The sequence below is a fragment of the Thalia democratica genome, chromosome 5 (genome assembly GCF_965202585.1).
Source record: "Thalia democratica chromosome 5, ktThaDemo2.hap1.1, whole genome shotgun sequence".
NCBI classification, from domain to species: Eukaryota; Metazoa; Chordata; class Thaliacea; order Salpida; family Salpidae; genus Thalia; species Thalia democratica.
The window spans coordinates 72,764,651-72,789,082 of NC_139169.1; the positions used below are offsets into that span (position 1 = coordinate 72,764,651).

The 24,432-nt window shown below is 26.1% G+C and overlaps 1 protein-coding gene across 1 annotated transcript in view; it reads right to left on the reverse strand.

The window, feature by feature from the left end:
* Positions 1 to 5,715: 5,715 nt before the first annotated feature.
* LOC145836864 (origin recognition complex subunit 3-like) overlaps positions 5,716 to 24,432 on the reverse strand; it is a 29,030-nt gene continuing 10,313 nt past the window's right edge. Inside the window, exons 7-18 of the mRNA XM_082944637.1 lie at positions 23,464 to 23,626; positions 22,797 to 22,940; positions 22,345 to 22,451; positions 18,246 to 18,309; positions 17,378 to 17,494; positions 16,988 to 17,068; positions 16,419 to 16,587; positions 14,708 to 14,793; positions 13,669 to 13,769; positions 13,076 to 13,217; positions 12,616 to 12,804; positions 5,716 to 5,850 (exon numbers count right to left, since the gene is read on the reverse strand). Coding sequence (XP_082800763.1) covers positions 5,716 to 5,850; positions 12,616 to 12,804; positions 13,076 to 13,217; positions 13,669 to 13,769; positions 14,708 to 14,793; positions 16,419 to 16,587; positions 16,988 to 17,068; positions 17,378 to 17,494; positions 18,246 to 18,309; positions 22,345 to 22,451; positions 22,797 to 22,940; positions 23,464 to 23,626 — 1,498 coding nt within the window. The remainder of the gene's footprint in view (positions 5,851 to 12,615; positions 12,805 to 13,075; positions 13,218 to 13,668; positions 13,770 to 14,707; positions 14,794 to 16,418; positions 16,588 to 16,987; positions 17,069 to 17,377; positions 17,495 to 18,245; positions 18,310 to 22,344; positions 22,452 to 22,796; positions 22,941 to 23,463; positions 23,627 to 24,432) is intronic.

The following is a 24,432-nucleotide window of genomic DNA, read 5'->3' on the forward strand; positions in this document are numbered from 1 at the left end:
AAAAAAAACTTAAAGTAAAAATATTGATGTAAAGGTACCACCAAGAGCTCATTTAGGGTCACACTAAACTTCAAAAAAAAAAACAAGGAGACTGCTTGAAATTAATTCTATCTACTATAAGGACAATTTTTTTTATCTCTATCTACTACAGTGTTGCCACTTTTTAAATGTCATTCAAAATTTATAAAAAAACTGGTGTGAGACTTTCAAATATTGTAACACTAACATAAGTTTTACTGAAATACTATACTGGCCTGAGTAATCCTGAGTTGAAAAAATCAACTAGCCTGAGTTGACCTGAGATTTACAAATATTTCAAGCTGTCATGAGTTATACCAAGTGTGTGGCAACCTTGCTATTATCTTTATTTTTACCTAAAAGTTTCAAAACGTTTTCAAGTTAGTTAAGTTACTATAAAAAATAAAATTTACTTAACAATTTTGGTGCACAAGACTTTTCTTTTATTTATATACTGTGAACACAACTTTTAGAGTAAGAGAACTACTTACCAAAACTTCTGTTTGCATTCATCTCATTTAATAGCCGCTAAATAAGATATTTGTTAATACCATATTTTAAGTTTAACTTTAAAAATAAAACTTGCTTTCCAATAAGATAACTTTTGTAGTTTTCATTCAAAAAATTACAAAACTTTTTAAACTAAGTACAGGTTCAGAAATTAATCACATAAACACAATAAGACACAACTGAAAAGCTTTTGAAATGATTATAAAAGTCTTAACCTCATAGTTTACAACTCAAAAAATTATAAAAAAATCATCATGAATAACAATATATGATAAGCTTGGTCCATTCATAAGCAGAAAAAAAAAGTAAAATTTAAGAAGATCCACTGCTTTTCAATTGTTTTTACAATTTATATACTTTAATATCTAGAGAAAAGTAATGTTTTTTTTATTAGCTTTAAAAAATAATGTGTAGGTATATTTAAAATAAACACAGGGAAGTGGCAACCTTGTTTCGAATATTTTAAATATTTAACTTTAAAAAATGCACCTTAAATACTGTTATTTCAACAGCTCTTCTAGGAATTACCATTTAATAATAATGATTAAATTTTAAAAACGATGAGAAATAATAAATGAACGCTGGTTGCATTGAGTTTGGAAAACATTTACAAGATTTAAGCCTAAATAGAAAAGTAAAAAATAAATGAATATGTATTGGAAAAATATAAGCCTAAAACTGTTTTGTAACTTTGAAACAAAGTTGATATTGAATGATTTGTTTTCTAACCATTTAACACAGTATCAACATCCAAACTCCTTTCATTTCAGTAGAAATGAAACTTTAGTTCTAAATCCATTTAAATTTGCATAAACAAGTATCCCATTACACTATTACAGGGTATAAAATTATATACTTAATAACATTTCATTACATGTGTACTCATTAATATAAACAGCAGCACACTAACTTGAAAATCTTCATTAATTTTTCTCACAGAATTCTCTAGGATAATACAAATTCTATTAGATTAAATATTGCTGTTTGATACTACGTTCAGCTGTGAAATTTAATAATTGACTGGATTTGTAATAAAAAATAAAAATTTATTATGTTACATGGGTATTACCCTATTATCGTTTATGTTTCACTATAATTTTTTTTAATTATAGAAACAACTGTTGGTAAAACTAAAAATGTAGAAATAAAAAGAAAAATTTTGTAGAGTTTTAACATAACTCGACAAAAACTGATTGCTTAAATTTAAACAAAGTAACAGAATATTGATTATAAAAATACTTGCGTTTGTCATTTTGCAATATAAGTTCGTTTATTTACTCGTATATTAATCATATGAATCATATCATATAAGTCATATCATATGACATTATAAAAGTATGTGTTGAACTTTTAAAATTCATATAGATAAAATTCCATTTTTTTTATTGATAACAAACTAAATTTAAGCTTCAAATAATAGTAAAAAATAATTATTTTTTAATTGCAGATTTTTATGATAGTTTTATTTCAACACTTGTCGTTCAATCAATAAGCACATAAAAGGTACGTAGGTCGTAGACTGAGTATAACTTTACTAGCAAATCAAAAATTTTAATTTTGAAGCATCTTTTTTTTTTCAACACTTAAAGCGTTTTTTTAGTAAACAAGTTTAAAAATATGCTTAGCATTTTCTTTCATTGTACCTTCAAAGTTATCTAAAATTACAATATAATTGTTTATTGAAAAATTACTTTCAAAAAGTTTTGTCCAAGGACCTGGTGTACAAAAAACCTTTCGGTTATCGAGTCATACACCCGAACAGTTTAACGTCATGCCCAGGACAACGAGAAAACAAATCACGATTTTATATCTAAATAATTTGGCAGCGATGTATATCACTGAAAAGTTGAATTATTTACAAACATTTGTTTGTTTTATCTTAAAGTTTTAAAATTCTCGTGTAATTTTTTGAAAAAAAAAAAACTAAAATAACCGGTTTTTAAATTAGGTGATGACTTCACTTACAAAACAATAAGTACGGCTTGTATACTTAAAGATCAGTCTGAGCTGAAAAAAGCTTAGTCAGCAAAAAAAAAAAATTATTTATAACTTTATTTATTTGAACTTTATTTTTTGATTAATTTTTTATACGTTTAGTTAGGGATAAGGGTATAAAAAATAGTGTAAAAAAGGGCTATACAATTATTGACTGAGCTTTTTTCAGTTCAGACTGATCTATAAATATACTTTCTCATTAGGTACGTTACGATAAAACAACAAGTTTAAAATTTGTCATTATTCGACTTAAAATGTATAACTGATGAGTAATATATACCAAGCCTAACCCACCCTACCCCTACTTATAACAAAATAATCGAAAGAAAACTTAATTTAATCGAAATTCAAGTTTAACCAATCAGAAGCGCCTAGAACTTGCAGCTGAATACAAAAGCGAAGACTGGTGCGACCGTAACTATTGAGTGCACTTTCGACATAATCTTGTTGGAGCCACGAGAAGATGAAAGTTTTATTGTCCTAAATTTTTTTATTGATTTTGTGGAACGACAAATATATCATTCAGCTTCAATCAAGAAGGAGAACTGCTATTATTTTAAGAAAATCTACAAAATAATAACTTCTTTCTATTAGTAATAAGTTAAATAACGCGCGTGAAAATCTTATTTAAGAAAAATTTTGGTATTATAGCATAAATCTTTGGAAACTTTTTTTTAAAGTTAGATAATAAAATTTTGTGATGTAAAACAATAATGTTAACAAAATTTAAGTTCTTTTTTTTAGTTTAACAACTGTAATTTTTTATATAAGGATATACAAAATGATTACCGATTCTTAGTTGGAATTTTTTTTTTGTATTATTATTTTGTATTAGTTGGACTATTTTTTATGTACGAAAAAAGTTAGTCTTCATTTAAAAATAGTTATATTTCTAAGAAGAAAAACAAAATGCGGAAGACGTTTGAAAATAAACTATGATTTTGTGAGTTAATAATAAAAAACCAAAATCAAATAGCCACACTACCTTTACATAGTTATTAGTTTAATAAGGACTTCATAATTTTAAAAGGAATTTATTTTAAAACTAAATTTATTTATCGACGTACAAGTGTGGCTTTATTCACGATGTAAATTTTACCGTTTCTACTTAAATTCTTTAGTTTTAAAAAACCATAGCTTCTTTAACTCTACTTGTGAAATAATGTTTTGTACAGAATTTTTAGTTTAATTTGTCTAGTTTTCCAAATTTTATATTTTTTTAGGTTGGAATAGTATGAGTTGTGCTGTAGCATAGATGAAAGTTGTAAATTTTGCAGTAAATATAGCAAATCTGACAAAAAATTAAGAGTTTTCACTTAATATAGCACTCTGCATTTGTCTTCAATTTATTTTTTTAAAAACTAATAAATTATTAAGTTATAAGCTTAATTAATAAGTATTGAAAATTTACTGTTTTTAGTATACTATGGTATGTCTCATCAATCATTAAGAAGTAGTTGTTTAGCTTGTAACCGGACTATTAAAAAGTAATTTTTTTCAAAAGTTTGTTTAATAAGTTTAAATTGATTATAAAAACATTTAAGTTTTTTATTTGACTGATATTAAAAATAATTTGAGTCATCAAAGTGTAGTTATAATATTGGTTATTAAATCAAAAAAATGTTTTAGATTGTTACAAATTAAACTAAACTTTCAAGACAGTGTTAGATATATCTTTCGCAAATTAACAAAACATACATATATTAAAAAATGTTAGTGAACATATATAATAATTCTTTTTTTAAATTTATTCAAAGCCTAATAAAGCCCTATTTTATTCAAACCAGAAAAAAATCCAATAAAAGTGCTTAATAAATAAAGTTATAGCGTATTAATTTTACTTCTAAAAATACAATGAAAATCTATGGCAACAAAACAAATTCATAAGGAAGTCTAGTAAAAATATAAATTAGTTATGTAAAAGAGCTGAGTAATTTTTAATACTTGCGTCTAAACCTTTTTTAACAACTTTCTTTCATAAAAACGAAAACCAAAAACTAGAAGGTTATTTTAAAACTCTAAAAATATTTATATATAATTAAAAAAATCCCTTACCGTTTTCAAAGCCGCAGACAGTGAAATATTGGAGAAAAATTTTTGTGCACTCCGATACTTAACAACTACAAAAAATATATAACAAAGTTTTAAACTTTTTCAGTGTCTTTATATTTAAGTAATTAATGAAAACACTTAATTCATGTTGCTATGTATATCTTTTATAACATAAAAGTTATAATATAACCGTGCTGTATAAAACATTTTTTCACTTCACTAACCTATTTGTGCTAAGTAAAACAATATTTATGCACATACTTTGCACAGGTGCACGCTTTAGTAATTTTTTTTTGTATTTCAATTATTCTTATGATTGAACACTTGAAAAATTGCCTTTTTAAAATGTTCCTTTTTTCTGGTTAGTTTTGAAATCTTAAGCTAGTGAAAATTTCAGTTGAAAATATGTCAAACTTTATTTGCTTTGTCAACACTTTCGTTTAAGAAACTTACAATGCAAATAATTGTAAAGCAACTTTAATTGTGTTTTGTAATAAAAAAAAAAAAAGATGACAAAATCTTTTTATCTGTATGATAGATTTTTCGTGTCAAATCAAAAATTTACTACTTAACATTTCATTACTTAAAAATTGTTTAAAAATTTAAAGTTTTTTTTTTAAATTTCTCAAAATCCAAGTTCCTCTAGGTGTTTTAGCCTAAACTGTCAGATTCCAGGTTTTTTTGCCACCTTGAATATCTTTTTTGAAAAATAATTAAAATTCAATAGCTTTGTTCTAAGCAATTCTAAAAAATTTGGAAAACATTATTATCAATATAAACAAACAAAAGCAAATGTTGTGATTTGTTAATTCAAAAAATGTCACATTATGCCATGTTTTATAACTATCATTTCTAAATAAGTCGCTAAAATTAAATTTTTTTATCATCTTGAATTATTTAGGTTTTTTTTTACATTATTATTACGACAAAGAACTATTACTAAAGTTTTAAATTTCTTTAGAAAAAACAGAAATCATCTTTACAAATGAAAAAAACAGTTTTCGCAAAATAAAATCATTAAATTAATTAAAAATTTAATCTTTTACTAAGTTCAATTTATAGTTTTCATAATCAAGTAGTAGCAATCGAAAACTGCAAAACATTCTAAAAAAGGTAAAATATCAAATAAAACAAATTCTCCTAAAATGAAATGAAGCAGCACAAAGTAGCATAACTGGTTACCAAGTCAACCGTTGCGCATGGTCGATTTTCTTCTTTGTGGGTTTTATGAATCCCATAAACTGAAGTTCTGAAATCGCACTGAAAAACCTTGCCCTGTAAAATTTAGATAAAATTCAAATTACATAATACAACTAGCTATTGAATAACATCGATTGATAGTAATTTACAATAAAAATTAAACTATCTATTTAATACAATTTTATAATTATTGAGATTTTATTCAGTATTTAGTTATGTTTAGTGTAAGTATTTCAAAATATACAATTCAAACAAGTTTTTGTAGTAACGTACTACTTTATGGTAGGCTGGATTTGAGATTGATTTAACAGTTTAGACAGGGGTTTCCCAAACTTTTTTTCACATGGCTCCCTTTAAACAAATTTAAATAAGGTGAGGCCCCCTTCAACAAGACTACTCAAAAACTACCATTAAAAACACCTAAAACTTTTTTTGTTATGCTCTTCATCAGCAACTCCGGAATATCTAGTGTAAGTTACAAATTATGACCTCATGGCCCCTTTACTTCTCATGGCCCCTGAGTATCTGTCATAGCTTCCAAGGGGGCCACTTGGCCTACTTTGGGAAACCCTGGTTTAGACTCACTCTCAAACAACACAATTTCATATTATAATAGTTAACTGTAATTAGAAACGTCAACATTTTTTAACTTCAATACTTTTTAAATTTATTTCAAAACGTTTTTTTATCGTTTTAAGCTGCAAATGTTGTCTACTTCTTCAGTGCTTTATAAAAACAGTAATGTATAAAAAATAAGACTTTTTATTTATATAACTAGTATTATTTGAACATTTCTCTTTGAAATTTACGGTTCGCCTTAAATATTTCTTTTTATAAAATCTGATGTTAATAAAAACAGTTCATCTTATTGTTAAATAAAAAAATTTCCAATTTTTTAATCATTTTAAGCTCAATTATTTTCTTCTTCTTACACTGTTTATACTAGGGGGTATGTTAAAATATTTTATTTTCATTACCTTCTAAAACAGTTTCAAATTGTGTTTAAAGCTCACAAAATTTTTTTGGTTGAGTTGTCTCACTACGAAAGCTAGCCACCAAAGATTTTAGATTGGAGAATTGTCGAAAATTTTTGGGCTAAAATTTGCTGAGTCAGCAATTATTTATTTATTTTATTTTTAACTTTTAACACTAAAACTTAATTTTTTGTTATATTTTCGGGTAAGTTGGGTTAGAGATAAGGGCATAGATTTTAAATAACTATTTTTTATTTATTTTTCAAAAACTTTGCAGACTCAGCATTTTGCAAGTTGGCAATTTTACTTGCAGGTTTTTCAAGCTACCCCTAAAACCCATTGTAGTAATTGTATTTTGTTTCCGTTCTTCAAAGAACTTTCTAATGTAAAACTTACTCTCTATAATGATATGTTTTAAATCTTAAATTTAAAGTGAACAAAAAGCAAATAGAGGTTAGTCAATGCCAATAGTTTGGCAAAACATTAATGTTAACTTAGTTTTTCATTGGGTGTTTTGCTTTGTGTACACAAAGTCATCAAATGCAGTAAAGATAAAACTTAAATCTATTCGTGAGTCTTACAGAGCATTTGTAAAGTTTTCTTACGAGAAAAGGAGTGAAATATATAATACCTGAATGTTTTTTGAGAACCAATGCATACTCCTTTTGACGTCATAGCTAATGTGAAATATTTGGGAAACCTGTAGGGTGTAAAAGTGGTTGATGAAGTTTTATAATTCAAAAATATGTCAGTTTCCACAAACAGGATATTGCTCATCATTTGTTCATAGAAAATGAAAAATATCAAAAGAAAAGTAAAGTTTAAAAATCTTATTGAGCATATGATATGAACACTTTGCCAGCATCTTGTAATACTAACAGACTAGATTCATATGTAGAAGCAATTGTTATTTGCTCAACTACAAATGATGATAAGTGACAACTCAACTATTGTATACTTCAATGATGGATCTTGAATGGGTAGAGTTCGCAATTTTGTGGTTCAATCTGTCACAATTAATGGAAAGCAGCGGACTTTACTAACCATGAGCATTTTTACAAAGTCTCGTGAAAGCTTAGCTGAGTTTGAGAAATCAAAAATAAAAACATTATCAGCTGCCGCAGGCTACAAATATTTTGCAAAAGTTTCTACATGAAAAAGTTAATTCTTTAATCACTGATAGCACCGCCCATAATCTAAAAGTGTTTGACTCTGTTTGTCAAGATCTGGGAGCTGAGCAATCCCCTACCTCTGTGGCCTGTAACATGCATGTGTTAACGATGTTCCAACAAAAAGCTCAAAAAGTATAAGATAATCATCTTACATTGAAGTCAGATTGGCTAAAAAGGCATTCTAACATGAAAACCGAGCTCTTCAATTTTCAGGTTTAAAAGCGCAGGAAGAAACTTGACGTCTGATGAGTATTGAAACCTAATCTCAGACTTAGACAACTTGCAGTCACAAATATCAATTATAATAACACACTTACAAAAAGTTTTTACAGCATTACATCCGGAAAATTTATATAAAAAGCAAACTAATTGAACATGTTTGGGGCCAGGTAGTTACGTTGCTGTATTTTGTATTGACAGGTAAGTATGAAAAGCATTTAGCTAATGTGGTAGAAATTTGCATCAGAAATCACAGCAAAGAAGGTTAGATTTGGATATCTCCTGAAGTGCCTGAAGTTATTGAAATACTAATAGACAAGTATTAGAGCAGGGGTCGGCAGGCAGTTGGTGGTCGCGGGCCAAATTTCAAGTTTACAAAGTCTTCGCGGGCCGCAGTTTTAGTCTTAGTGACATTTGAATAATCTTTTAGTTTTAGTTTTAGTCGCACTAGAGAAAAGTTTTACTTTTATTCACCTTATCATTTTAAATAACTTTTAGCTATACATAGAATGACTATTTACATTAATTTAAATAAAATTAGAATAAAGTTTACGTTGACTAATATACTTAAAAGTTAATAAACTTTGTACTTTCATAAGCACTTACTAAGTTAAATTTAATACTTTTGTAATTTTACATACAATTTAACTCTCTATAAAAACCAAACTTGAATGTAATTTATTAGTAACTTTTATATATTTGTTATATTATCAACCCCATTTTTCATATTTCTAAGAATAAAACTTCAAAAAAAAGTTTTTGCAAGTTAAATAGTTTACATTCATTAAAAAATTTAGTAATTAGTTAATTTAATTAAATTAATACCTGTTTGTATTATAGAAAGCTAGAACAAATTCTTTAATATAATTAATTCTCGAATACTTAAATAAAATATCTTATTAGTATCTAGTCTTTTACATGGTTGTCACTGAAAAAGAAAAATGTCTGAGTTGTATCAAACCAGCCTAAGTTCATTAAAAGTTTAAAAAGTTAGTAAATCGTTGTAAATCAAGCTTAAGTACCTAGTAAAAATATCATCATCATTAAAAAGTACACAAAGTGTAAAAAACAAGAAAAAATTACAATTAGTAAACTACACTACAGTCATAAAAACTATTCTGGGAATTCTAAGATTTATTTTAAGTGTTTGAAATAAAAGTTTCACACACATCTGAGTTTTCAAGCTTTTAAAATAGCCTGTTTGTGTAGCAACTCAGTTAAAACAAAGTTTACAACATAAAGAAATAACGAAACTTATTAACAGTAAACAAATTACATGCCAAAAAAATATAAGTCAGCTGGAATGGGCAATTAACTTTCTTAAACATTTTTAACAAAAGTATAAAACTTAATTGAGTCATTAGCGAAGAGAAAAACCTCTTTTTTATTAAACATTACAGCAATTCTTTATCTGCAATAACAATTTAAAAATATTAGTTGTAAAATTAAAAAGACGAGGAACAAAAAAAAACGTTAGTTAGGAGTTATTGCGAGAAACGATAAAAAAACAAATCACCAAAGTCAGTTCCAACAAAGCACATGATTATCTTCAGTAACTACAGAATTATCAGTAAAAAGTTGTTAAGGCAAGTTATAAAGTAGCAAAATTTATTATTAATAATGAGATACCGTTTATAATTGAAAACTTTTTTAAAGAATTTTTGTTGGCAGTAATGAAAAACTTTTGTATATTTCTTCAATGACAACAAAAAGTCCTATTTAGGAAATGCATTAAGGTTATAAAGTCGCATAAATCAAGTTATGACTTTAATCAATATGTTAAGATGAGAGCACTGAAAGAAAAACTATTGCTCATCTGAGAATTTTTATTAGAGATGTTTTTTAACTTTGACACTTTAGTATAATTTCTTGGTTTAGTTCAACACGAAGCACAACAATCGGTGAAGTTTTACAAGTAAAGGTGCAATGCACCAAAAGTTTTTAGAAGTACAATTCCTTGTTTTATTTCTAGTATAAAGTTTAATTAAAGTTTAAAAAGTGTCTTATAAAGTATATCAATATTAAAAAACACTGTTAAGCTACTTTAGTATATTTTTTTAAAAATAAATGTTTATTTGCTAAATTTTTTGTGTCAAATTGAAATTTCACTACTTTACATGTAAAAATTGTTTGAAACTCCAGGTTTTTTCAAAAATTCTCAAATTCAATTTTTTTTTCCAAATTTTTTAAGCATAAATTTTCAAGTTCATAGCTTAAAACTGAAACTAACACTTTGGGTTGAGCAAAACTTACATCATCAGTTCAATTTGCCACTCTTTTAAGCAAAAAAGCCAGCCTGAATTAACAAAAACATTCCTGATATTTTTGTATACAAAAAACAATTCTAGCCAAAAACTTATAAAATGACTTAGTTGGCCTGAGATTTGAAGTCTTCAAATAGTGATAGTCTGAGTGTGTGTCAATGTTTATAAACTATCCCTAAGTCTAGTTTATATTAGATATGTAGCTCCAAAAAACAGCAAATGTGTGTATTGATATGCAAAGCATAAAAGTTAACTTAGTTTGACAAAATCAATGTTTGAAAAATGAAAATGTATTCCTAACAAAAACTATATTAGTTTATGTCATATATACTGTTTTAATTGTGTCTGTACAAATTTAGATATTACATGTAGAAAAAACAAACTTAGAAAATTATGCATAAACTAAACTTAAACTAACTAAAGTATTTTATAAAAAGTGGTTTAAAATATGAGCATTTTTTTAAGTTGGTGTGCATATAAATTAGTTCAAGTGCAAAGAAAACTTCTAAAAAATTAAAATGCGTCAAAACAAAACTTAAATAAACCTTTTTTTCTTATTACTATGTTATTTTAAATGTTTTTACACTAAAACATAACATTTACAAATAAAAAATATATAAAAGAAACTGAGGTATAAAAAATATTGGAAATAATATCTAAGCTATAAAGAAATGACACTTTAGTTAATTACTGTGCATTACTTTTGTACAAAATGGAAAACATTTGCATTTAGTTTATTTGATAAATAGGTATAATATAACTAACTTATTAAATTCAAGCACTCTGTTTTTAAGACAATTACTTGCTGTTGTAAAATAGAAGTTATTATGAAACTCAGAAAAATATCCTGTTAGAATGCTAATCTGTCTTTTTCACATTTTTAAATTAAAGTAGTAACTTCTTCTAATTATTTTTAAATGTTTTACAGAGACTTAAAACCAAACTAAACAAATTAAATCGAATTACCGAAAAAATTTTTACTTGAAATATATTTTTGCTCAGCGGGCCACTTTTACATGCTCGCGGGCCACAAAATTTTCTTTCGCGGGCCGCATTCCATTCAAAAAAATAACGTGCTCGCGGGCCGCAATTGGCCCGCGGGCCGCAGTTTGCCGACCCCTGTATTAGAGCATTGATGTTTCATACTTTTGTTTAAGTCGAACAAAATGCTGTATAAACAATGAAACTACTATAAGCTTAAACACAGTATTTGAAAAGAAAAATGAACAAGATCAGTTATTGACGTAAACATTTAAAAAACCTTAAACATTGTTAATTTGTTACCTGTCTTTTGCGTATATGTTGCTGACTTTAGACAATTTTTGCCTAATATAAGGAGCCCTGGTGGCTAGCTTTTGAGGTAAGTCAATCCAACCAAACTTTTTTTCTGACTTTTAAACATAATTTACAATGCAAAGAGTAAGTTTTCCTTTAGAAAATTCATTGAAGAATAGAAACAAAATACAATTACTACAGTTGATACTAGGTGTAGCTTGGAAAATCCGCAAATAAAATTGCAAACCTGTAAAATGCTGAGTCAGCAAAGTTTTTTTAAAAATATTAGAACATGATTTTTTAAAGTTTTTTTTTATGTATGCCCTTATACCTAACCAACCTTACCCAAAAATATAACAAAAAATAAGTTTTAGTGTTAAAAGTTAAAAATAACATGATAAAATAGTTTAAAATTTTAGCCCAAAAATTTTCGACAATTCTCCAAACCAAAATCTTTGGTGGCTAGCTTTTGGAGTGAGACAACTCAACCAAATTTTTTTTGTGAGCTTTAAACACAATTTGGAATCGTTTTAAAAGATAACTGAAGTTGTAATCAAAAAAATCAAAAATAGCATACCCCCCTATTTATACTACTTTAGTAAGAAAGTCGTTTTATTTATAAAACAATCAGACTTTGACATTTTCTCTTTGAAATCTGTTATTTTTCAATCCTCAATTTTTCTTTTAGTGTAAACTGTTAAAAAAATAAAGCTCATCTGACTACTCAAATAATAAATATTTAATATTTAAAAGTGTGAGTGAACATTTTTATCAGAAAAAAACCAACTGAACCAGGTGTATTATTAGTTTTTCCAGTCTTTTTAGATTAAAAATACTTTTCTAAATGTCCAACAAAATACATCTGTATCACAATTTTAGTCAACAAACACAACAATGTTTTGAAATATTAACAATATTCTTCATTATAAACAAAACCAACTGGTTTTCCTCTGAAACTTCTTCGTTCTCTTCGTCATCATTATATTCTGACGTCACAATGGCGTGGAAAGCTCTCATCCAATCGTAGATGTTGATGAGTTCGCCCGATTCCAAGTGCAGCTTGTAGACGATCGACAGGTCGGGAAGCTGAGACGAAATCATACTTGACTCGCTCAGTTCTTTCATCTAACAAAATATATATAATGAATTTTTTATTTTAATTAACTTTTAACAGAGTTAATTCTCATTTTTACTTGCGTTAAAAACATATTGAAATATTAAACATTCTTTAGTTTTAATTATAACTTAATTAACTTAATTTTTTTTTTTTTTTAAATAATTAACAAAACTTGTTTGTTTTTCTAAAACTGCTTTGGGTTTTAAAAGTAGTATTTTTCATTAACGAAATAGATCACTTTTAGATAAGTTCTTAAAACAAGCATTTTATTCAAATAACTTTCAAATAGCAGCCGGGGTCTGACAGTGCAGTTTGAATGTTGAGCCTTGGTGAAGCAAGTAATCTTTCTTTTATTGTTTGAGGAGAATCGAAATAAAATACTTCGTACAAAGGCATCGATGTGGGTGGCTTCAAGTTCTCTCTGTAGTAATAAAAGATGTTGATAAATTCAAGTAGTTATTAGTTAAATGATTATAATCGTAGTATTGATCAGGGTTTCCCAAACTTTTTTTTTTCAAAAGGCCCCCATTAGAGAAATTAAAATAGCCATGACTACTCAAAAAACACCTAAGACCTTTTTTTTGCTCTTCAACATACACTCCAGAAAATCTAGCTTAAGTTTCAAATTATGACCTCATGCCCCAACCCCCTTTGGCCCACTTTGGGAAACCCTGGTATAGATTGAAGTCTAGAAGGTTTATTTTTATATAAATTTTAAAAAAACCGATAATTAAAATCCTTTAATTTTTATTTTTTAATATTACATCTAAAGCTACAATTTTTTTATACTAGTAAATTATTATAACGTTTTTAACCTAAATATTATTTCGATTATATTAAAATTAACAAAAATAACAAATATCAAAGCAAACTCGAAATATTGGGTGATAGTGGTGAATATTTCATTCCTGAGTTTTTCGAATCTCGTCAGTTTTTTAGTTGTGGCTCTAACGGCTCGCCTTTCTCTCAATCTCTGTTGATTAAATGAAATAAATAAAGTATTAGTGAAATATTTGGGAAAAAGTAAATATTATACAATAAGACACTATCCCTAAATATCTATTATGAACTTAAGTCTTCAGAACAAAACTAATCATCAAGTTAATTGAAAAAAAAGTATTTAAATCAAAATACAATAAAAAAACATATATACTTTTTATAGATTTGCAAAATAAACATTTTTAAAACAAATAGTATGTAGGTAAAATTAAAAGTAATACAACTCCAGCGCTTTTATAACATTTATACGTTAGGGGTGGGTTTTCAAATAGGAGGTAGACTATAAGTAATAAGAAATTAAACACTGTGCAAATATGACAAACACAATACCAATTAAGTAAAAAATATGTGAATAAGTATAAAGTTGTTATATGAATGAGATTCTGGTAACTAACAAAAATCTTGATAGCAATTATCAAGACAGAAAATATTTTCTTCTTTTATAAAAAATTAACGTTAACTTTGTAATTCTTTTGTTACAATACATTAGTTTTTTTGATAAACTTTATTTTAATTTTAAACTTATGTTTTGTAATTGTTAAGCGTGTTTTACTCTATTTGTATAAACTAACATTTTGAAGTTGATATGTATATTTTACTTTCTTTAAACTTTCATTATGAAATTTGTAAGTCCATTTTATTTAATTTTTCGACTAACACTTTGTAGTTGATATGTATATTTTAAAACATTTAATCACTAAACTAACATTTGGCAATATATTTTACTTTATTTAATTATCCAACTAATATTTTGTAATTGATAAGTATATTTTACTTCATATAATTTCAAGTAACATTTTGTAATTGGTATGTATACTTTATTTCAATTAAACTAACTGTATTTTACTCTATCTACTAAAACTTACATTTTGAAGTTGATATGTGTATTTTACTTTATTTATTTGAACTTACATTCTGCAGTTGATAAGTGTATTTCACTTTGTTTAATTGTTCGACTTGATTGTCTTCGTTTTCATATTCATCACTGTCATAATAATCTGATAAAAATGATTATTTATTTACTCAAAGTTTCAACTATATAGAAAAAAAAAACTTTTAATACCAATGTTCTACAAGGTCACATGACAATTCAAACTCGGACAACTCAAATTCCGACAATTCAAATTTTTGAAAAAATATTTAAAAGACTATATCTCAATAAATGATTTGAATTTGGAAAAAATGAAAAATACATATGTATATCTTATTATTATCTACAAGCAATTTTTTTCTTTTTTTCAAAATCTTGAGGCCATAGGGGGGGGGGGGATAAACCATGTTTTTTACAAGTTGATCTTATTTTATAGAGTTTTTTCTAAGCTTCAAGATGCTTTTAATTGTTTAAAAAAATTCGAATCAATTTTTTGAGATATGACCAGTCAAAGTCGGGCCGCATAATAGGTTCCCTATGGGAAGGGAAAACTAAAACAGCAAAAAAAGACTATTTCATTTAAAATTTATCTCCTCCTACATTTTTCAAGCAATCTTCTTCAAACTTTCACAGTCTAATCTTAATACAATAACAAAAAAACGTTACTTTGGAATTAAAAAAAATTTTGTAAAAATGTTTTTTTTTTTTTTTTTAAATCACTTATTTTTTTTTTTTGTGATAAATTTTTCATTTTTTTGAATTACTAAAATTCTAAAGTAACGTTTTTTTCCTTTTATTATAAGGAACATTTCCTGAAAATTTGAAGAAGATTGCTAGAAAAATGAAGGAGGAGATAGATTTTTAGTGAATTTTAAAATATTCGAGAAAATTGACCCCGAAAAATTTGCGGCCCATACGTTTATAAAGAAAATTTTTTACAAAAAATTAAATATCTCAAAAGTTAAATGATATTTTTGAGTTTTATTAAAACTGGCTTGTAGTTTGTACTTAAAGCTTTCATATAAAAGCCAAAGTTTATTTTTGTAAAAAAAAATGTTGGACCCCCCCTATGGCCTTATATGTTTTTCAATTTTTTTTAAATTAATGAAAATAACTATGTTTTTTACTTTATTTAAACCACGTTTGAAATTATGTTTAATTTTTTTCGAAAAGAAAAAAATGATTTGTAGATATTAATATGACCTGCATATGTAATTTTTATTTTTGACAAATATACATTACTTTTTAATTTGTGGCCGTTTGAATTTTATTTTTCAAGAATTTGAATTGTCGTGCATCCGTTCTACAAGTTGCTAGTTTTATATCTAAAAACACTTTAAAAAATGTCTAAACATTTATCAGTTTGAGAAAACGTTTGATCTAACACCTAAAATTAATAAAACAAACTTAAAGTTTTATAGTATATAAAAAGTGTCCAACAATTGGTATTTTAAGTTTAAACTAATTTTTAAGATCTACATTGAATATACAAATACAAAATTTTTAGGTTTTACAATATTTAATATTTGAGATATCAGTTTGAATGCTGTTATGATAAACATTTAGTGGATTTAAAATATAAAATAATACTTTATCAAACTAAAAAAAAAAAGTTAATCAAAATGTTTTAACGTATATCTACTCTTTACACTACAAAGTTATTTTCAAAACCTATTATTTTAAATAAAACCTATCATTTATTTTATTTCAATAGTTAGTTTATTTACATAAAAAAAACTCTTTAAGTCGTACCTAGATTAGTGTCGTTGGTTAATGTGTCTAAATAGTTGTCGATTTTCATTACCAAGCTTTCCGGAGTGCACACTTCGTTTTCTTCAGATTTCTCAATAAACTCCAGTTCCTTTTCAATCTCTTCGGCTAACGACTCCAACAACTCGATGACTGTTCCTTTGTTGGAGACCTAAAGTTTTTAAAAAAATCGTTTAAAAAATGCCCATAGAGTTGTCTATAAAAGTTTTTAAACCAGAACAATGTAACCTTTTTTGTGCAGAGAAAAATTAGTGTTTTTTAAACATCAAGTATTATAGACCTTAAAACTTTTTTTTATAACTTATTGAAATTTTAAAGTTAACTAAGTTATTCAATAATATAACTTTAAATGTGGTCATTAAGAATTGTTGTAAGTTAAAAAATTGAAGTTTAAATATCACCTAAAAATACAGAGAAGCCTCATTAAACTTAACTTTTAACTGTAAAATTTAAAAGTTAAATAAGTTATTTAACAATATAAATTAAATGGTTATTGTATTATCAGATGTTTCAAAACATTCAGTTTAAAACATTCATGTTTCAAATCCAACCTTTAAATACAGAGATGCCTCCTTGAATGAAGGACAATTTGTCACTGAAGTTTTGTGAACAAGACAGAATATTTCTCGTAACTGAAAAATTAAATTATTACTTTAAAATATTAACTACAAACTTTAACATTTAATTACACAACAAAACCATGAGTTTTGAGTTATATAAAATTAAAGTGTTTTACAAACAACGGTTATTGCTAAAGAATTTTAGTTTTATAAAATACTTAAACGACTGTTACTATTTTACAATAAACTTCGTTCTTTTATATAATTAAAAAAATATTTCATTCATAATTTAACAAAACTTTTTTAAATGCATAACCCCCAACGGTTTATTTTACATATATATATATTTTAATTACTTTAAAATAATTTGATAAAACAAACCTGCTTGCCCATGGGAGCACCTGGTATTTCTTTCACTAGCAGGTGAAGACATTTGAGAAAAAGAAAATATTTTTCGTGGTACCGATATATTTCTTTCACCAACTTTTTTGTTTCTTTCTGTAATTATAGGTTTTGATAAAAACTGAAAAAAGTTTTTAAAAATTTAAAGTTTAGGACTTTTTATTTCACGCACTTATTGTTGAAACTCTATCGTTAAATTAAATGTTACAACTTTAATTCATTTATCATGGGAATAAGGTTGCTATTTAAATTTGAATAGTTTAACTATTTTATTTTTTCTCACCTTAGAAAAACTTTAGAAGAAAAAACTAGAAGAAAGTATTTTAAATTGAGTTGAATAAGTCTAAAATAAAAACTAACTTAACGACCAAGTTGTGAAACTTATTGAGATAAAAACTCAGTCTGTTTTAAGACTGCTTTTTGAACGTAAAAATTTAAACTAAGAATGTTTCTTACTAATATCTTTAATGGAAAGTTTTGCTAACAAAAACCCTGAGTTATAGTCATTGAGACATAACAGGGTTGCCACTGATTTTTGAAAGTACATGTGTTTCGGTCTATTTTTAATTAAATTAAAATTTAAGGTTAAAAACTGTGTTCACTAACACAACAACATTGAAAAGATACTATGAAGCTACTTCAAATATGATTTTTAATAAAACAAATGTTGATGATGACAATTTTTTTTATCTACGTGATAGATATTTCGTGTCAAATCAAAATTTTACTACTTAACATGTAATTTTTTTTTAAATTCCAGGTTTTTTTTTTCAAAATTTCTCAATTTCCATGTTTTGTGGCAACCCTGGTATAAGCAACATTATAACAATTAAAAATATAAACTAACACGAAGCAAGCCGGCTGTAGTGAGTATTTTCTTCGCATCAGACGTATTCATCTTTGCTAGATACCTAATTTTAAAATTTTGTATCATTGTAAAATGCTATATGATGCATATGAGTACAAATGACTGTTTTTTGTAAGTAGGTAACTAAATATTTCACTTTACAAAGTTTTGATTTACACCATATGACATAGTTTTATTAGAGAAGTTTTGTTTAAAAATATAGAAAAATCGAACAAAAAAAAATTAATTTGTAGGAAAATTTAAAAATTGGCAGAACATGATTTCCTTTGAACTTGTTAAAAATTCTGGTATTCTGATTTTATTTAGGGTAGCTGTCAAATTTGAACGAAGGGTCACTTTTGCACAGGGGTCGGCAAACTGCGGCCCGCGGGCCAATTGCGGCCCGCGAAGGGTAAATCTGCGGCCCGCGAGCACGTTATTTTTTTGAATGGAATGCGGCCCGCGAAAGAAAATTTTGTGGCCCGCGAGCATGTAAAAGTGGCCCGCTGAGCAAAAATATATTTCAAGTAAAATTTTTTTCGGTAATTCGATTTAATTTGTTTAGTTTGGTTTTAAGTCTCTGTAAAACATTTAAAAATAATTAGAAGAAGTTACTACTTTAATTTAAAAATGTGAAAAAGACAGATTAGCATTCTAACAGTATATTTTTCTGAGTTTCATAATAACTTCTATTTTACAACAGCAAGTAATTATCTGAAAAAACAGTGCTTGAATTTAATAAGTTAGTTATATTATACCTATTTATCAAATAAACTAAATGCAAATGTTTTCCATTTTGTACAAAAGCAATGCACAGTAATTAAATAAAGTGTCATTTCTTTATAGCTTAGATATTCTTTCCAATATTTTTTACCTAAGTTTCTTTTATATATTTTTTATTTGTAAATGTTATAATTAGTGTAAAAACATTTAAAATAACACAGTAATAAGAAAAAAAGGTTTATTTAAGTTTTGTTTTGACAAATTTTAATTTTTTAGAAGTTTTCTTTGCACTTAAACTAACTTATATGCACACCAACTTAAAAAAATGCTCATATTTTAAACCACTTTTTATAAAATACTTTAGTTAATTTAAGTTTAGTTTTTGCATAACTTTCTAAGTTTGTTTTTTCTACATGTAACATCTAAATTTGTACAGACACAATTAAAACAATATATATGACATAAACTAATATAGTTTTTGTTAGGTATACATTTTCATTTTTCAAACATTGATTTTGTCAAACTAAGTTAACATTTATGCTTTGCATATCAATACACACATTTGCTGTTTTTTGGAGCTACCTATTTAATATAAACTAGACTTAGGGATAGTTTATAATCATTGACACACTCTCAGACTATCACTATTTGAAGACTTCAAATCTCAGGCCAACTAAATCATTTTATAAGTTTTTGGCTAGAATTGTTTTTTGTATTCAAAATATCAGGAATGTTTTTGTTAATTCAGGCTGGCTTTTTTGCTTAAAAGAGTGGCAAATTGAACTGATGATGTAAGTTTTGTTCAACCCAAAGTGTTAGTTTCAGTTATAATATATGTTATAATATATCAAGTTCAAGCTTTGAACTTGAAAATTTATGCTTAAAAATTTTGGAAAAAAACTTGAATTTGAGAATTTTTGAAAAAGTCTAGAGTTTCAAACAATTTTTACATGTAAAGTAGTGAAATTTCGATTTGACACAAAAAATTTAGCAAATAAACATTTCTTTGTTAAAAAATATACTAAAGTAGCTTAACAGTGTTTTTTTAATATTGATATACTTTATAAGACACTTTTTAAACTTTAATTAAACTTTATAGTAAAAATAAAAGAAGGAATTGTACTTCTAATACTTTTGGTGCATTGCACCTTTACTTGTAAAATTTCACCGATTGTTGTGCTTCGTGTTTGCACTAAATGAAGAAATTATACTAAAGTGTCAAAGTTAAAAAACATCTCTAATAAAAATTCTCAGATGAGCTACAGTTTTTCTATCAGTGCTCTCATCTTAACATATTGATTAAAGTCATAATTTGATTTATGCGACTTTATAACCTCAATGCATTTCCTAAATAGGACTTTTTGTTGTCATTGAAGAAATAAACAAAAGTTTTTCATTACTGCCAACAAAAATTCTTTAAAAAATATTTCAATTATAAACGGTATCTCATTATTAATAATAAATTTTGCTACTTTATAACTTGCCTTAACAACTTTTTTCTGATAATTCTGTAGTTACTGAAGATAATCATGTGCTTTGTTGGTACTGACTTTGGTGATTTGTTTTTTTATCGTTTCTCGCAATAACTCCTAACTAACGTTTTTTTTTTTGTTGCTCGTCTTTTATTTTACAACTGATATTTTTATTTCTTTAATGCAGATAAAGAATTGCTGTAATGCTTAATAAAAAAAGAGGTTTTTCCCTTCGCTAATGACTCAATTAAGTTTTATACTTTTGTTAAAAATGTTTAAGAAAGTTAATTGTCCATTCCAGCTGACTTATATATTTTTGGCATGTAATTTGTTTACTGTTAATAAGTTTCGTTATTTTTTTATGTTGTAAACTTTGTTTTAACTGGGTAGCTACACAAACAGGCTATTTTAAAAGCTTGAAAACTCAGATGTGTGTGAAACTTTTATTTCAAACACTTTAAATAAATCTTAGAATTCCCAGAATAGTTTTTATGACTGTAGTGTAGTTTACTAATTGTAGTTTTTTATTTTTTTTTTACACTTTGTGTACTTTTTAATGATGATGATATTTTTACTAGGTACTTAAGCTTGATTTACAACGATTTACTAGCTTTTTAGACTTTTAATGAACTCAGGCTGGTTTGATACAACTCAGACATTTTTGCTTTTTAAGTGACAACCATGTAAAAGACTAGTTACTGATAAGATATTTTATTTAAGTATTCTGAATTAATTATGTTAAAGAATTAGTTCTAGCTTTCTATAATACAAACAGGTATTAATTTTAATAAAAAACTAATTACTAAATTTTTTAATGAATGTAAACTATTTAACACGCAAAAACTTTTTTTTGAAGTTAATATTTTTAGAAATATGAAAAAAGGGGTTGGTAATATAACAAATATATAAAAGTAACTAATAAATTGTCTTTCAAGTTTGGTTTTTATAGAGAGTTAAATTGTATGTAAAATTACAAAAGTATTAAATTTAACTTAGTAAGTGCTTATGAAAGTACATAGTTTATTAACACTTAAGTATTTAGTCAATGTAAGTTTTATTCTAATTTTATTTAACTTAAATAGTCAAATTATGTATAGCTAAAACTTTTCTCTAGTGTGACTAAAACTAAAACCAAAAGATTATTCAAACGTCACTAAAACTAAAACTGCGGCCCGCGAAGACTTTGTAAACTTGAAATTTGGCCCGCGACCACCAACTGCCTGCCGACCCCTGCTTTTGCACAAGCAGACAATTTTGCACAGGTTGAATTTATTTTATAGTTTTTTATTACTTTTATATTTTTAAATATAGTTATTTTTTATACTATCACTGTTACCCCTAACCCTTACCCTCGGTCGGTAGCTTTTTTTCTTTTTTACTAATTTATATTTATTCATATACCTTTTTTTTAATTATTTTTATTATCATTGTTACCCCTAACCCTTGGTAAGTCACTTTTTTTTTTCTTTTTGTTTTTTATTAATTTATCTTTTTCTTTTTTTACTCTGATACGAAAATAAACTTTGGTGCAAAATCGAACCTAGGTACATAATTGTCTTCGTGCAATTTTGTGCCCTGGTGTAATTTTGTCTTTGCGCAATTTAGTCCCCTCGTGCAATTTTATCTTCGTACAATTTTGACCCGTTCCCATTTTTTTAGTGTATCAATTCTAGATTATTACTACGCTTATCTAAAAAATCATGCTTTGCTCATAAATAACACTTCAAGTCTACATTTATACTAAGGTCATATGGAATACAAAATTTAAATGTAGAAAATAAACAAACAGTCAATGATAAAATATAACAAATATGTAAAATTTTTAACAGATTCAAGATGGGTTATTTGTTTGAGCATTACAAAAATACATAAATGTTTAATAATAAAATAATTTATTAATTTACTTTTTAACAGATTCAAGATGTGCCACTTGTTTGAGCTGGTTATTTTTAAGTTGATCAACAGCGAGTAGTGAGCTTTCTACATCCATACAACATAACACGCTCAGTGGCTGAAATAATAATATTTGATGTAAATAGTAATTTGTTACAAGTTCTTTTTTTTTGTAATCCTTGAGAAATGGTTATTTTAAACAGAAATCTACAAATTATTACTATTACTGACTTGTAATTATTCTATAATTAATAAATATTGACCTTTTAGTACAAAACTTTTGTCTACAACGTGTTACTTTTAAGTACCAAAAAAGATAACAAGCTGAGAAAACATTCTTTTTAATTATAAACTAAATATTAATTAACATTTCAAAACAAAACATTAAAAAAATCACAAAAAAAACGAATTAAAAATAGGCACAATCATTCAATCAAAATTCCATATATAAAAAACACCAAACCTGTTTCCTGTAGTGTTCGATGACGCAGAATTTCAGTGATCTGATGAAATTGTTGATTGAGAAGTCGAACCTGAGAAACACGTCTATCAACGTTTGAACGCATCTACCACTCAACTTGAATGGTACTTCCTCTGTTAACAATATCTGAAAATATTTTAAGATAGTAATTAAGTTGTTAAGTATTTGTTGAATATATTTAAATTTAAGAATTAAAGACGATTTACATGAATAAACTCTGACGCTACAAACTTAAAATAGTTGTTATATTAAGTTAAACCAAAAACAAAACATAATTGCAAAATGTTACACATACTTTATATGATGAAATGTTTAAGCAGTTACAGTTATTTATATTACAAATATAAAGCTTAAAAACTAACCTATATAACATACATAATCAATATTATAAACAGTTTAACATAAGCTTAAACTATCTATATACACATTTACATTATACTCCAAATTTTAACTACAAAATTTAAAAATAATATTATTAGTTTTCATTATTATATATATAATATTCTAATTAAATTTTATAATATTTATTTTCTACAACTACTAGTATGTTATACTTTTATAATAGAATAATTATGTAATATATATGATTATTTTCAAAAATTATGAAATAATAATGAAACTACTCATCATACTCATCATAATTTCAAACCTTTTTAAATATAATCGCCAGGTGTCGCGAGGGAGGCGGTGCGTTGAACTTGGTGATGAGGAGCTTCACCACCGTGCTGTGGTCGATCAGGCGTGACGATATTTCTTCCCACGAGGTGGAAACCCCCAGTATGAAAACAAAGTTAACTTTTGACGAGTGAAAGCTGTGAGGAGTTTTGAAAATGTTTAAACTTATTTTTGATGTCTAAAAAGCAAATCATCTAGTTAGTGGGTAGTGTTTAAAGAGAAATTGTTTTAAATTGAAGTTAAGATAAAACTTAGACATTAAAATGTTTAAGATAAACTGACAAAAAACGTTGATTCTATGCAGGTAATAATTTTTAACTTAATACTACGTTTAGAAAAAAAAATTCTTAATGTTAATGACAATTTTTATTCTACTTCTAAATAGCATGGTTGCCACTCAAAAAACTGAGAAGAATTTCCTGACTTTTCCTGACTTTTTCCTGACTTTTTACCAAAGTTTTCCTGACTTTTCTAAATCAAACTCTTAAATTAGACTTATTCCAAAATACATAATCTAACACTTGAAACTATATAAAACTTCCAATCTAACTTTAAAAACAATAGTTTTTTGCTGAATTCTAGAATCAAACTTCCAGTACATCACTTAAACCATCTGTGTATGATTGATGTTTGTAATAAACAGCTCTATCAGCAAAATTCTTGTATTTTTACCTTATAAACACAGCTTGTCTGAAAAACGAAACAATTTTTTAGAAAATCCTAGCATAAATGTATCTAGATAAACAAACGACATATAAGGAACTTTTACAATTAAAACCTTGAATTAATAACGAACTTTCACAACTAAAATCTTAAAACAATAACAAGTTTTTACAGTTGAAACCTTAAAACAATAAATAATACTATTTTTTAGAATTTCCTAGTATAAATGTATCTAAATGAACGAAACAACATATAAGGAACTTATAAAATTGAAACCTTA